We start from the raw sequence: 13,112 nt of genomic DNA on the forward strand, positions 1-13,112 counted from the left end.
TCCAAGACCTGTTCCACCCATTAGAAGTCACAGCTCCACCCATTAGAAAGCACAGTTATATAAGTGTTTTGAAACAGAGCTCATTAAATGACGTATCACTGACAGTTTACACAATCCAGACCTGCAAGTACAAAGTGGTGAATCATCCTGACTCCTTACGAGATCAAGAAGGAAGGTTATCTTTTAAGGAGCTGTCTTCTTTGTTCTAGGAGAATGTCACTATGGTTAAGGAGGTATTTCTGCTGATAAGAGAGGTTTAGTCAATGCAGGTACATAGCACGCGGTAGAGGGAGAAGGGGGGCTAAAGGACAGAGAAAATTTTTTATGTTTAATTTTTCCTTGTCTTGCCAAAAAATATGAATATTATTTCACAGAGGGAAGAGGTGACTTTTAGGGAGAAGACAGCATAAGCAACAAATATGTGGGGAAATACAGGTTGCAAGAAGACTGCAGTTGTCTGGAGCCTAAGCAGAGGGTCCATCTTGAGAAGCAGTAGAAAACAACATGCCAGAAGGAGGCTAAAGGAAGAATCTGGTAGATAAAGCAGTCCCTGGCAAGAGACCTGATTTTTATTCCATCAAATGTGATGAGATTTTAAGGGTTTTGAACAGGGGAGCGACAAACTTGTAATATATATTAAATGTATGCATGATAGAAAAAAATAGAATGGACCCTTATCCTGACTTATTAGAAACTCTATTAGAAAATTTTGCTCTTTTTAAGAAATATTAAGAAGACCCTCATAGCACAGAGGTGGCCTTTAAAAAATGCAAAGAGATATGCGAAAGGAATGGCACAGGGGAGAAGCAGAGAGAAGCCAAAGCAGATCATAGCTTCCTAGGAAGCGCAACCATAAATTTAATTTGGTGCCTGTTAGCATCAGAGGTCCATCTCCTTTATAAAGTCTTATGGAACACTGTACTCAAGTTCCAACTTTATAATTATCAGTATGACCTTGGCAATTTTCTTTATCTCTGCAGGATTCAATTTCTGTGTTTCTAAATGAACCGGAATGGATGGTGCAGATTAGTACTGCTCAAGACAGACTTAGCCTCAATCACTAGAAATGAAACCTCTCAGGCCCCACCACCCAAACCTACTGAAACAGAATCTTCATTTGGTGAATCATATGCACACTGGTCTAGAGAAGCTCTTCATTCTCTTCTGAGAACAAATACAGTCAAATCTCATTATTCACAAATTCTGTACTTGAAAATTCACTGGCTCACTAACATTTATTTGTATTTCCAAAATCAATACTTGCAGCCATTCATGGACATGCATGGAGCAGTGAAAAATTAGAGTCACCCAACATACATGTCTCCGGCTGAGATCAAACAAAGAAACGCTCTGCCTTCTTGTTTCAGCTCTCGTACTGTAAAGGGGCCTTTTTGCTATTTAGTGTCATGTCATGGCTTTTTTGTTTGTTGTTTTTGGTTTCTGTGCTTTTTATTAGTGATTTCACTGTTTAAAATGGCCCCCAAGTGTAGTGCTGAAGTGCTGTCTAGTGTTCCTACGTGCAAGAAGAATGTGATGTGCCTCATGGAGAAAATACATGTATTAGGTAAGCTTCACTGGGGCATGAGTTATAGTGCTCTTGGCCATGAGTTCAATGTTAATAAATGAACAATGTATATTAAATAAGGTGTCTTTCAAAGAAACATAGACAAAACAACATTACATTTGTTTATGTTTGATAAAAATGTGATCAGAGGCTTGCAGGAACATAAGCCTTTAATTTCACTATGAACAATGTTTCAATATTCACTAATTCTGTGCACTGTGATTTTATAGATCATAACTACCATCAGCAACAAGAATCAATTCTACTACTGGGTGAAGATAAAGGCAAAATCTGAATATAGAATAAGAGAAAGGATGTCATTCAGAATTGATATGTTCAAACAAACATTGAGAGAAAATAGAAAATAATTTCAAAAAACAACTAAAACTTAGCTCCAATTTTAAATAGTCCATGAAGTCCTGGAAAGCCTCCCTTTCCTCTTAACGCCTGTAAAGAGCCCTGGTATGGAATAGTATTTCTGTGTTTTGTCTCTGTTGGTTTGCTTCTGAGTATAATCTGAAACTGGCTTCGTACACGGAGGGCAAGGAGAGACCAAAGAAAGAGGCAGCTCTTGGTAGGTGGTACTCCCAGGAGTGGATCTGGTCTACCCACCAGCATCTTAAGAATTTATAGAGAGGCCTTGATGGGGTTCAGTCACATACACCATCCAATGTGGTCTCAACAACACATTGCTCTCTCAGTGCTGTATCCTTGAACCTGGCTCTCACTGTGGGAACAGTGGGAAGAGCACACGTTCCAAGGATGGGGGAGGGGCAAAGAGCCTCCTATCGCCCAGGTCCAGCTCTAGGAATGACCAGTGGTCAAGTCCTCTCCTGACCTCCTCCAACAGTCTTTTTTTTTATTTTTATTTTTATTTTTATTTTTGGTTGTGTTGGGTCTTCGTTGCTGCACGCAGGCTTTCTCTAGTTGTGGCGAGCAGCGGCTACTCTTCGTTGCAGTGAGAGGGCTTCTCATTGAGGTGGCATCTCTCGTTGTGGAGCACAGGCTCTAGGCACGTGGGCTTCAGTAGTTGCGGCACGTGGGCTCAGTAGTTATGGCTCATTGACTCTAGAGCACAGGCTTAGTAGTTGTGGCACACGGGCTTAGTTGCTCCGCGGCATGTGGGATCTTCCCGGACCAGGGATCGAACCCGTGTCCCCTGCATTGGCAGGTGGATTCTCAACCACTGCGCCACCAGGGAAGCCCCCTCCAACAGTCTTTAAGACAGAAAGAGAGACAAAGTTTCACCTTTGGCCTATAGGCAGACTAATTTTCTTTGAGACGAAAGTTCAAGTGTTTTAGTTCTCACATTCTCTAATTTAGTCTTTCTCTGCCTATTCGCTCATCAAATCCAAACTCCAGCCTAAGCATTCCTCTCTGAAAAGAGTATTAACTTTCATAACTCTCACACTAATGCACAGCTCAAATCCAAGCTGACTTTCAAGCAAGCAATTCTCCTTCTTTTCCTTCCTCTTTTTCATTCCAAGGTTTCTTTTAGTGTTTACATAAGATTTTTGTTTTGTTTTTCACTGAAAGATAAATTCTTACAACACAGTGAAGTCTTTCCTCCTTTTTAGGGTCTCTGCCACTCTTTCCCTGTGCTTTTATAGAATTTGGGTAGGTGGCAAAGTGACTTAGAATGATTCCAGGGATCCTGAGGAATTAGTTGTGTCACTAATTACTGTCTATGGACTCAGGCTCTGATAGCTCCTCTTCCTTTTGTCTCAGAGAAGCAAGTCTGAATGTTGGGTCAACAACTTTTCTGTGATTAAATATTCATGCACAAACACAAATGCATACAAGCAAGGCAATAAGAAGTGCCAAAAATAACAGCAGTATCTCTGTCCTTTGGAGCATGTAGAAGCACAAGGAAAGAATGAACACAGACCAGAATTGCAGATCAAACATAATGTGGGCTGAGGTTGTACTTATTGTAATGGGTTTTCTAACAACAGTGGGTTCTCGGAAATGTCTGAAGTCATTATCATCCCACAATATTTATAGAACAAGGGAAATAAAGCTCTTTGTCACCTATGATATTAGAGGATAGGTTGCATGTGACATAGGAAACATACACAGAGGGATGCCAGGGTTGGCACCACATGCAGATGAGGTATACTATCCTCTAGTGAGATTGGACAGACCAATGTCTAATCCAATGCTTGCTGTAGCTCTTGGCACATTTTAAGCGGTCAGTAAAAATTTGTTAAATAAATGGATGACCTGTAAAGATGCTGAGTGGACCGAAATCTCCTCCCTCCATGGAGTTAATCTGTAACGAGTCAAGATGTTTACCTGAGAATATAATCTATAGAGAGGCAGAAGGATCAATAGCAGTGCTAAATAACACCAAGGATCCTATAGAGACTGCCATTAATATTTTTTCTGTTGCAGAAAGTAAATTTAGGAATTATTCTGGAATATTCCTTCATAGTTTGGTAAAATATCATGTGTTTTGAAGTCAGACACATCTGGCTCTGCCATCTATTAGCTATCAATCATATATAAATCACCTAACCTATATTAGAGTTACTTTTCTGTAAAATAGGGTAATGGCACCTACTTCAATATTTTGTTGAAATAATTAAATAAAGTAATATATGAACTGGCCTAACGTGCTGACAGATAGTAGTTTTTCAAATGCTAGATTCTTTCCTACTTTTCTTATTCAATATCTGCTCTGTGCCAGGAACTAAAGTAGAATACAGTGGTAAATAAAATTCACACAAATCCTTCCCTTGCACAGCTTGTAGTCGAGTGGGACAGCATCGACTGAATAATTATGATAGAAACTCTTGAAAATACTATGGAAGAATAATACAGGAGGAACAGATTTTCAAGTGAGGTGACTTAAACTAGTGTTGGGGAGGAAGGTGAGGTCAGAAGAGGCTTCTCTGAAGCAGCGATCTCAGGCTTGCAATACACAAATCTAATAGTTTTTTAGCAAGGGTAGGGGAGGAAGATGGAGACTCTCTCAGGGTCTAGTACGTTTTGTAAAAGTCCAGAGTTTATGGGGCTCAGAGTTTTTAAAATCTTTAAAAATCTTGAATCAAGAGAATATAAATAACACCAGATATTTCTCACAGCTTTATAATTCTCCTTTCCAAGGTCTGAGTACTAGAGAGCCCTCCTCTTATTAAGTGACGGGGGTGAGGAGGCACAAATCGCTCAACCCACAACCATGTTCCTTGGGTATGACCTGATCATGCTTTCTGGGAGAGATATGATCCAATTCCTCTTTTATAGCTGAGATTCTTGACAGTGATGTCATTCAACTATCAGGATTTTTTCCTCACTTGTGACACTGAGAGAAGAACTTCTTTTATTACAGAGTAGAAGGAGCTCACACACAAAATATACTTTTATTATTTTTCAGAAAATGCATTCTTTTGATCCTTTCCCTTTTGCAGCTGATAGGAATTACCTTTTTGAATGGAACCACCCAGTCTTTGTGGGTTCCTACTCCAGGATCACTAAGAGACATTCTCAAGCCCATCTTTTCCACACTGTCACTTGACAAATGGCCGTAAGTCTTGGCTTACGATGTAGGATTTTTCAAGTTTCCTGACAATGCTGTCTGTTCTAACATGTGATTAGGTTCTAAACTCCTGGAGTTTCTAGAAAACTTGTAAAGGCAATTTTTTTAATTGGAGAAAAAGCAGTTATGAGGTTATTTTAATCTCACAATATCATAGTCATTTTATCTTGATGGAAGGCCAATAATAGATGGTTGCTTTTCTAAGCTACGAGTCAATTTTTTTTGTGTGTGTGTGTGTTACGCGGGCCTCTCACTGTTGTGGCCTCTCCCGTTGTGGAGGACAGGCTCCTGACGCACAGGCTCAGCGGCCATGGCTCACGGGCCTAGCTGCTCCACGGCATGTGGGATCTTTCCGGACCGGGGCACAAACCCGTGTCCCCTGCAACGGCAGGCGACTCTTAACCACTGCACCATCAGGGAAGCCCACGAATCAATTTTTTATTACAAGCTAAAGAGAATAAATTGGGTGCAGAGCTGGCAATTATCATGACATGAATCCTGGGCAACTAGAAGGAACAGACCATTATCAACAAGTTTCTCAACCAACATTAAGATTTGTATTTTGAATCATTAAACATGAAATTGAAAAAAGATGACAAAGGAAACACAGAATAAAAACTGCATCTACAAAGGTGAATTACATGAGACAAAATAGTCAACGAAGTAGCCTACCACACAAAGAAAACACCTATGCAAAAAGTTATTTTCCTACAGACAGTCAGTGGTCTGTGGAGCCGTGGGTTCTTGCAATGCAAACTGTGTTCTATTAATTATAAGTGTCTGTTATATTTATGAGTTCACATGGGAAAGATTACATGGGAAAGAAAACATAATTTCTTTCCTTTCAGAATAAGATGCCTAAGACTTCCATTTCCCATGGTCTTGCTAACTGGAGTCTGATACTCAGGTCTGCTAACCACACCTTCCTGATCCATGGTTGGTCCAGGAAAGGCACTGCCAGTTTTGGTTTCTGTGACTTTTAAAATGCTTCTGCGACCTGCCACAATCCTCCTCACTGGCACATTAGTTTTCCTTGTTTTTTTTTAATGTGTGTGTGGTACGTGGGCCTCTCACTGTTGTGGCCTCTCCCATTGCGGAGCACAGGCTCTGGACGCGCAGGCCCAGCGGCCATGGCTCACCGGCCTAGACGCTCCGCGGCATGTGTGATCTTCCCGGACCGGTGCACGCACGAACCCACGTCCCCTGCATCGGCAGGCGGACTCTCAACTACTGCGCCACCAGGGAAGCCCAGTTTTCCTTGTTGCATTAATGTCTTTGACAGTTACAGTCCAGTCTTCTAAGATTCTCCCATAATACATTCTTAATGTTGTTTTTTTCTTGATGATTACCTTTAAAAAGTTAATATAAGTCTATCCTGGATCCTATGAATGAATATCTTGGAACTAAGTATTGATATTTCATTTTTATATCTTTATCTGTGTTCTGCCTTTGACTGTGTTGGGACTTTAACTGTTATGGGCTAATGAAAAAAGGACAGAGATAGACCTAAGACAAAAAATGCTTTGGGGGGCAAGCAAAGGCCAAATACCATCATGGTACTTATACTAATGAAGAGTTCATAGTAATTTGAATAGAAAATGAGGCAAGAAAATTGAAGTGCCATGTGGTATACAGCAGTATAGATGTCTTGAATTTCAAAGAACCAGTCCTGTAAGAGTAGTCAATGCCATATTCATGTTGCAGGCAATAGAGTTTCAGCAAAAAGGCTAAGCATTGTATTAAGGTTGTTAATTTGAAGTTTTTATATTCAATTTGTAAATTTGATTTTTAAATAATTTATAAGAAATATATACGTGTGTACTTATATGAAGTTTACTCAGGTTTATACATTAAATACCATTATAATAAAAGTAATTTAAGTCAGCACTGGGATCAGAAAATTTAGTTCTTTACAAATTGTCAATATTTTATTCAAGTTTGAGAAACCTGTTTCACATCAGACCTGACATCCACCGCTGGAATTATGACATAGACATGGCACTTGTAACTATTTGTTTTACTGTTAGGAGCTCTGATGATTAGAAAGTTCAAGTTTCTTTGCTTGCTGAAATTACATTTCCTATAAGTTCCAACCATTGGTAATAGTTAAACTTAGGAACAAATCAAGTTGGCTCTCTTTTTGTTGGAACTGTAAGTAATAGGAGAATAACTATCATGCTTTTCCCTAGTGTTGCTTCCACACATATTTCTGAAAATTTACTTGGGACAAAACATTGTGCATTAGCCATTGTTTTTGGATTTCTAGGTTAAACAGCTACACTCCTTTCAATCTTTCCTTGAAAGTTTTTTCTTCTCCCCTAATTATAGTAATTTATATATACTCTAGCAATGTCCCTCTTACAATGTGGCACCTAAAAATAAACACATAGAAAACAGAGAATTTATTGAATATCACCAATAATAATGAATAGGAATTATTAAACGCAACAATGTATTAGGCACCAAGAGGCACACTATTCTTGCCAAGAGTTTTGGATCTAGTTGGAAATGCACATTACAATTTTACATACTATTAAATATAAAAATAAACATTGTAGGAGTTTAGAGGTCAGAAATCTGAGTCCTAGAGCTGTTACTGGATGTTTCTAGGTTCTAACAAGGGTTAGGTCTTCAAAGATATATTGGGTCTGAATACACCCTGTGTAAACAAGCACCCAAGTACTTTGATTAAAGTAGACTATATATTTGTAAGTCCTTCCTCCACTCTTTATAACGGAAAGAGGAAATCTTTGCTTGAGATAGCAAATACATGATTAAATCTACACGTTTTGGAAGGGGCCCTGAAATTTAAACTTGTTAAAACTCTAATTCCTGTGATTGTTCCCTGGTTAACCAACCTCCAGCCAGTGAAAGTCGTGATAATTCTTTTTGAACTGCATTTCCTTTTGGACTGATTTTAGAAATAGCTCAGGCTCAAAAGACAGTTTCTTATTTTCTTTAAAAAACAACAACAAAAAACAAACAAGAAACAAACCACCGCTAACACTGGAAGAACACAGGAAGTCTGGTATGTAATCAAATAGGCGGCGTTCCCGAATTCTATTTACACTCAAGAAGATGGTGGGCTCCCTTTGCACATGCGCAAAGAACGCTTGGAGGGGCGGGCAGTTCCGCTGCGTGGGGTCGCGCTCCCGGCCGGGATTGGCGGAGCCAGGGCTGAGAGGCGGAACCGGAAGAGCCTGTGTTGTGCGGCTCTGCAAATTCAGTGCCGGAGTCGTCCCAGCTTCCAGTTTTCAGCATTTGGTGTAGCTCTTGGCCGGCGGTGTCATGGGGGAAGCGGAGAAGTTTCACTACATCTACAGTTGTGACCTGGACATCAACGTGCAGCTTAAAATGTAAGAGAATTTGGGGACCGGGACTGGGATTGCTGAGCTTCAGGGGCGGGGAGGCAGGGGCCTATGGGTTGGGGAGAGAAGATGCTTATTAGCTTGATGGTCGGCCTGCGGACGGCCCGGAAGGCTGAAGCCAGGGAAACAGAGGTGAACGGGAGTTTGGAGAGGGGCCGTGTGCGCGGACTGAGGACGTGGTCTCAGTGAGCAGGACAGCTGTAGGAATAAATTCGTAAGTCCCACAGGGTTTATTTTGAAGAAAGCGTTTTGCTGTTCACTGCAACCTTTTGTGGGATTATTACTGCCTCATCTTACAGATAAAGAAATTAAGTCTTGGTTAAATCGTCGTCCTGCCGTTAATAATTGGAAGATCTTACTTTAAAACGGGGCTGGAAGGTGGAATAGAGACTGAAGAAATTATGAAGAGGTAGATACAGGCAGATAAGGTAGCTGAGCACATGGAGGTAGTACTAAAAACACGAGAGGTGATAGAGGATTAGGTTGAGTCTTACGACAGTCTGGCATTGCTTAGCCAGGGAAGTTGGGAGTCAGTCAAAGATGAGGAGGGCTCCAGGTGTAAAGGGACTAGAATATATAAGAGAGCCTTGCAGGAAAATCTTGGGATACCACAGTTGAAGTAAAGGTCCAGGGCATGACATCTTGAGATGAGAATAATGGAACTGAGATGGGGAACAGGTAGCACCAAGTTGGAAATTATGTCCATTGGCAGTCTCATAGATGTATTTTCATATGTGAAAACTATTATAAATTATCACAGATTATTAATCCCAACATCATTCATCATATGTTTTAATCAGTATTCAACAAATGTGCCTCAGACATAGGGCTACATACCTGTAGTAAATACATTTTCTGAGTCATTAGACGCTCCTTTGAATGATTGTTTCCAGAAGTTACTTACTTCAGACTCTGACAAGTCCTTTACTGTTCATTTCGTGGTGGTAAGAATAATATGCCAAACTGTACCTTTGTATAATACTTTACACACCCATTTAAAGTAATTTTACAGCATACACCAGTAGATGTTTATACAGGACCTGTATTGCCATCATCTGGTAAAGGACTTTCCTTCAGTCTTATTCCTCTCAGTATTTCTTGGACATATGAATGTTTTTTTTTTTTTTGAAACATTTGAACATTAAAAGGAAAGAAGAACATTTTTTTAAAAATTTGTCCGTTATTAACAGACACACATTGAGTATTTTGAGGAAAAGATAAAGCATAAATTAGAAGTTTGGCAAAATTCAGTACAAACCACCTTTTAGCGTCTGAGACTAGTTTTGGGGAGGGCAGGAAGTATCAGTTTAGAATCATATAGTCAGAGAATAGTAAATTTTAAAATTCTGTTTATTTTCCCCAGGCCGTTTCATCTGTGTCTGTGGTTTTAATAAAACTTGCACTTTGATGTCTCTTTTCTTAGTGCCATAGTTGAATATCAAACTGCCCACAAGACATGGTCACTTTGGATGTCCCAAAGCACTTCAAAAGCAGCTTGTCCAAAATGGAGCACATCATTAGCATGCCCTCTAACTCTTATCTTCTCTCACCCTATTTTGGTGATTGTTAGCATCATTCATTGATTTTGGTTAAGACAGGAAAGGAGTCATACGGATTCACACAGACAGCCCCTCTCACCTTCTCTGTTTAATCCTTTACAAGTTGTCTTGAATCTACCTGCTCAGTGTCTTTGATCCATGCCCCCTTTAAACCCCATTGCCCTAGCCTTAGTCTACCCTTTTCCTTTTAATTTTGATTGAAAGTCTTCCAACTGATCTTGCTTTCAGTCCCACCTATCCATTACTTTCTTATACTCCTGCCAAAGTATTATAAACACAAATCTGATTATATTTCTCTCAATTCAAATTGTTCAGTTAACAGGTTTTTGAATTTTCATTTTGCGTGAGGCACTGTACTGAATTTGATGGCTACTTGGCTTCATTGCCCCCCCTACACTTCATTCTCATCTCTAGCTTCTTCTCCACATGAGCTTTGTGCTTTAGCTATACCAACCTGTAGTTCGTCAGACACACTGTCTTGCCTTTTTTCAGTTGTATATGCTGTTCTTTTATTCTGGGATGACTCTCTGCCTCTGGCTCTCATCTTTCATATATTGTTCAGGCTCATTTCAGGCATCTATCTGGGTTACGAGCCCTACCTCCAAGCCACGTTAGGTGCTCCTGAGACTTTCTGATATATCTTTTGGTAATGGGAAGAACATTGGCTTTGGCTTCCTCTGTCCTGGTTTTTATTCTCAGCTCTGTTACTTACTTTGTGATCTTGGATAATAAGCTTGGTCTCTGAGTCTGCTTCATGTTTTATAACATGGTAATATGGTGAAAAGTAAGTAAGAAAGTCTCTATGAAATGCCTGGCACAATATATGATGTAATCTTGATTTCCAAGTAATGTTCCTACCTCTTTTATAATTTTATGCATATCTTTTACTACTTAAAACACTGTATTTCTTAATTTAAAGAACTGATTAGATATCTACATAGTAAAAAAAAAATGAAAGCATAAAAAATATGCATTAAAAGTAAGTTTTCTCCCTAGAGCAAGGACTTAATATTTTCCTGTAACACTGTATTGTTTATCTTGTCTTTCATTTCTGGACTTCTGTGCTTAGTACAGTAAATGTTGTTGAAAGACTACAGGAATAAGTGGTCAACTTGAAGTTAATAAAATGAAACTAATGCTTGGAAAGCTGGTGACATCTAGAAGGTAGACACAAGAGTTGATGACAGGGTTTAAAATTAAGAAGCCTAAAATAAAGAAATATGTTGATGAAGTTAGGAATGATCTTAGGCATGTTAGTATTTTAGGAGACCTTTAGTAAATGAAAAAATGACTTTAATTTCATCTATAGGAAAATGTTCAGGTAGCATAAGGTTACTGTGACATAACCATAAGCTCTTAGTATTTGTTGTGTTTGTCTTTTAAAAATGTGTCTAAACATTATTGCTTTTATGCTTTCAGAGGAAGTTTGGAAGGGAAGAGAGAACAAAAGAGTTATAAAGCTGTTCTAGAAGACCCAATGTTGAAGTTTTCAGGACTGTACCAAGAAACATGTTCTGACCTCTATGTTACTTGCCAAGTTTTTGCAGAAGGGAAGCCTCTGGCCTTGCCAGTGAGAACATCCTACAAAGCATTTAGTACGAGATGGAAGTAAGTTATTTTCTTGAATATGGTGGGTTCCAGGCTATTCTCCCATTTGTTTATAGATGTTGAAAGTATTATTTGGGATTACAGAGGAATTAAATTCTTTATTTAATACCTATAAGCAGTGATCGAATAGTTTAAAGTAGGAACCTACTCAGATAAAGTAGGTGGAAGTGAGGTGGAAGTGAATTTATTTGCCTAATTGAGGTGGAAGTGAATTTATGTTTGTATTGAGTATATTGACATATTTTTATGAGAACTTGACTGATTCACAAAATGACCCAAACCAAAAACACGTCTCTAAATTTGCTCCCATTCTACGCCCTTGAACACAGAAACACTTTTGGATAGTCTGAGAATGTTGTCTAAGCTGATGTTTGGAACTCAGATCTTTAGAGAGAGATATGTTGTCATCTGTTTGGATCAGTTGTTTATGTTAAATGTGAAACTAACTTTTTTTTTTAAGTTTATTAAGCATGCTGCATTAGCAAGCCATTGTTGGAATTCGAGGTAAATGTAATGAACATGAAGTTCCCGTTTATCCAGGATAGTATTGTAGGTCCTTAATATAATCTCTTGACACTTCTTATTTGATAGATTGTGTGGTGTAGTTTAATGTTTGATTCGTGAGTATTATTCAGTACCCTGGTAGGCTTGGTACAGGATACACAGGTTGTGTGCCTCTCAGTGAAGGAGTTTATGCCCACAGTATTCATGGAGGACAGGATGTGGCCACATGGACTCCCAGGCGGTACTGTTGAGGATACAACCCTTTGTTTACCAAGTGTGGCCCAGCAGACTGGGAAAAGTTTTGTGGAGAGATCAGAAGCCTAAGCTCTGATGATCTGGCTACACTGAAACCAACTGTTTTAATGGTGTAATTTCTTTAGTAGTCTTTTTGTGGCTAGATATATATACACACGAGTGTATATATGTATTTGTACTTATTATTCTGGAAAATTTCAAACCTGTAAAAGTAGAGAGAATAATATAATGAACTTCCAGGGCTCCCTCACCTACCTTCAGTAATTACTTACTCAGGCCAATCTTGTTTCAGCTATACCCAATGTTATTTTGAAGCAAATTCCAAATATTATATCATCTTAACTTAAATATTTCTTTATGTCTGTAACATAGCTACATATCATCATTACACCTAAAACAACCCACCAAAACTCCTATAATTGTATCAGAGGTTCTTAAACTGGAATCAGGAAATCTACAAAACCCTGAAATTGTATGCAGAATTTTTTTGTGTCTTGCGCATTTTTACGGGGACAGAGCTCAAAGCTTTTATTAGACTTTTTGAGGTGGCTTGTGACCCCCCCAAAAGATTTAGAACCACAAATTTAGGTCTAGGAAGTCAACATTTATGGAGAATTCCACTTTTCTTGGGGGAAATTGTATGGTGGTTTTGTTCCATGCCTTGGCAATAAAAGAGATTAGAGCAAAAGCAAATTCCCAGTTATAGGGAGATGAAC

At 39.0% G+C, this 13,112-nt stretch overlaps 1 protein-coding gene across 10 annotated transcripts in view; it reads left to right on the forward strand.

The window, feature by feature from the left end:
• The first annotated feature begins 8,299 nt into the window (after nt 1-8,299).
• PIK3C3 (phosphatidylinositol 3-kinase catalytic subunit type 3) overlaps nt 8,300-13,112 on the forward strand; it is a 155,027-nt gene continuing 150,214 nt past the window's right edge. For 6 of the 10 annotated variants that reach the window (XM_073790674.1, XM_073790676.1, XM_073790678.1 and 3 more), the window contains exons 1-2: nt 8,300-8,458; nt 11,449-11,637. In XM_073790674.1, the coding sequence (XP_073646775.1) occupies nt 8,391-8,458; nt 11,449-11,637 (257 nt within the window). In that variant the 5' untranslated portion in view covers nt 8,300-8,390. The remainder of the gene's footprint in view (nt 8,459-11,448; nt 11,638-13,112) is intronic. The other 4 variants (XM_019930360.3, XM_019930361.3, XM_019930363.3 and 1 more) reach the window with 1 other exon arrangement.

Source organism: Tursiops truncatus, chromosome 13 (assembly GCF_011762595.2).
Source record: "Tursiops truncatus isolate mTurTru1 chromosome 13, mTurTru1.mat.Y, whole genome shotgun sequence".
Lineage (NCBI taxonomy): Eukaryota > Metazoa > Chordata > Mammalia > Artiodactyla > Delphinidae > Tursiops > Tursiops truncatus.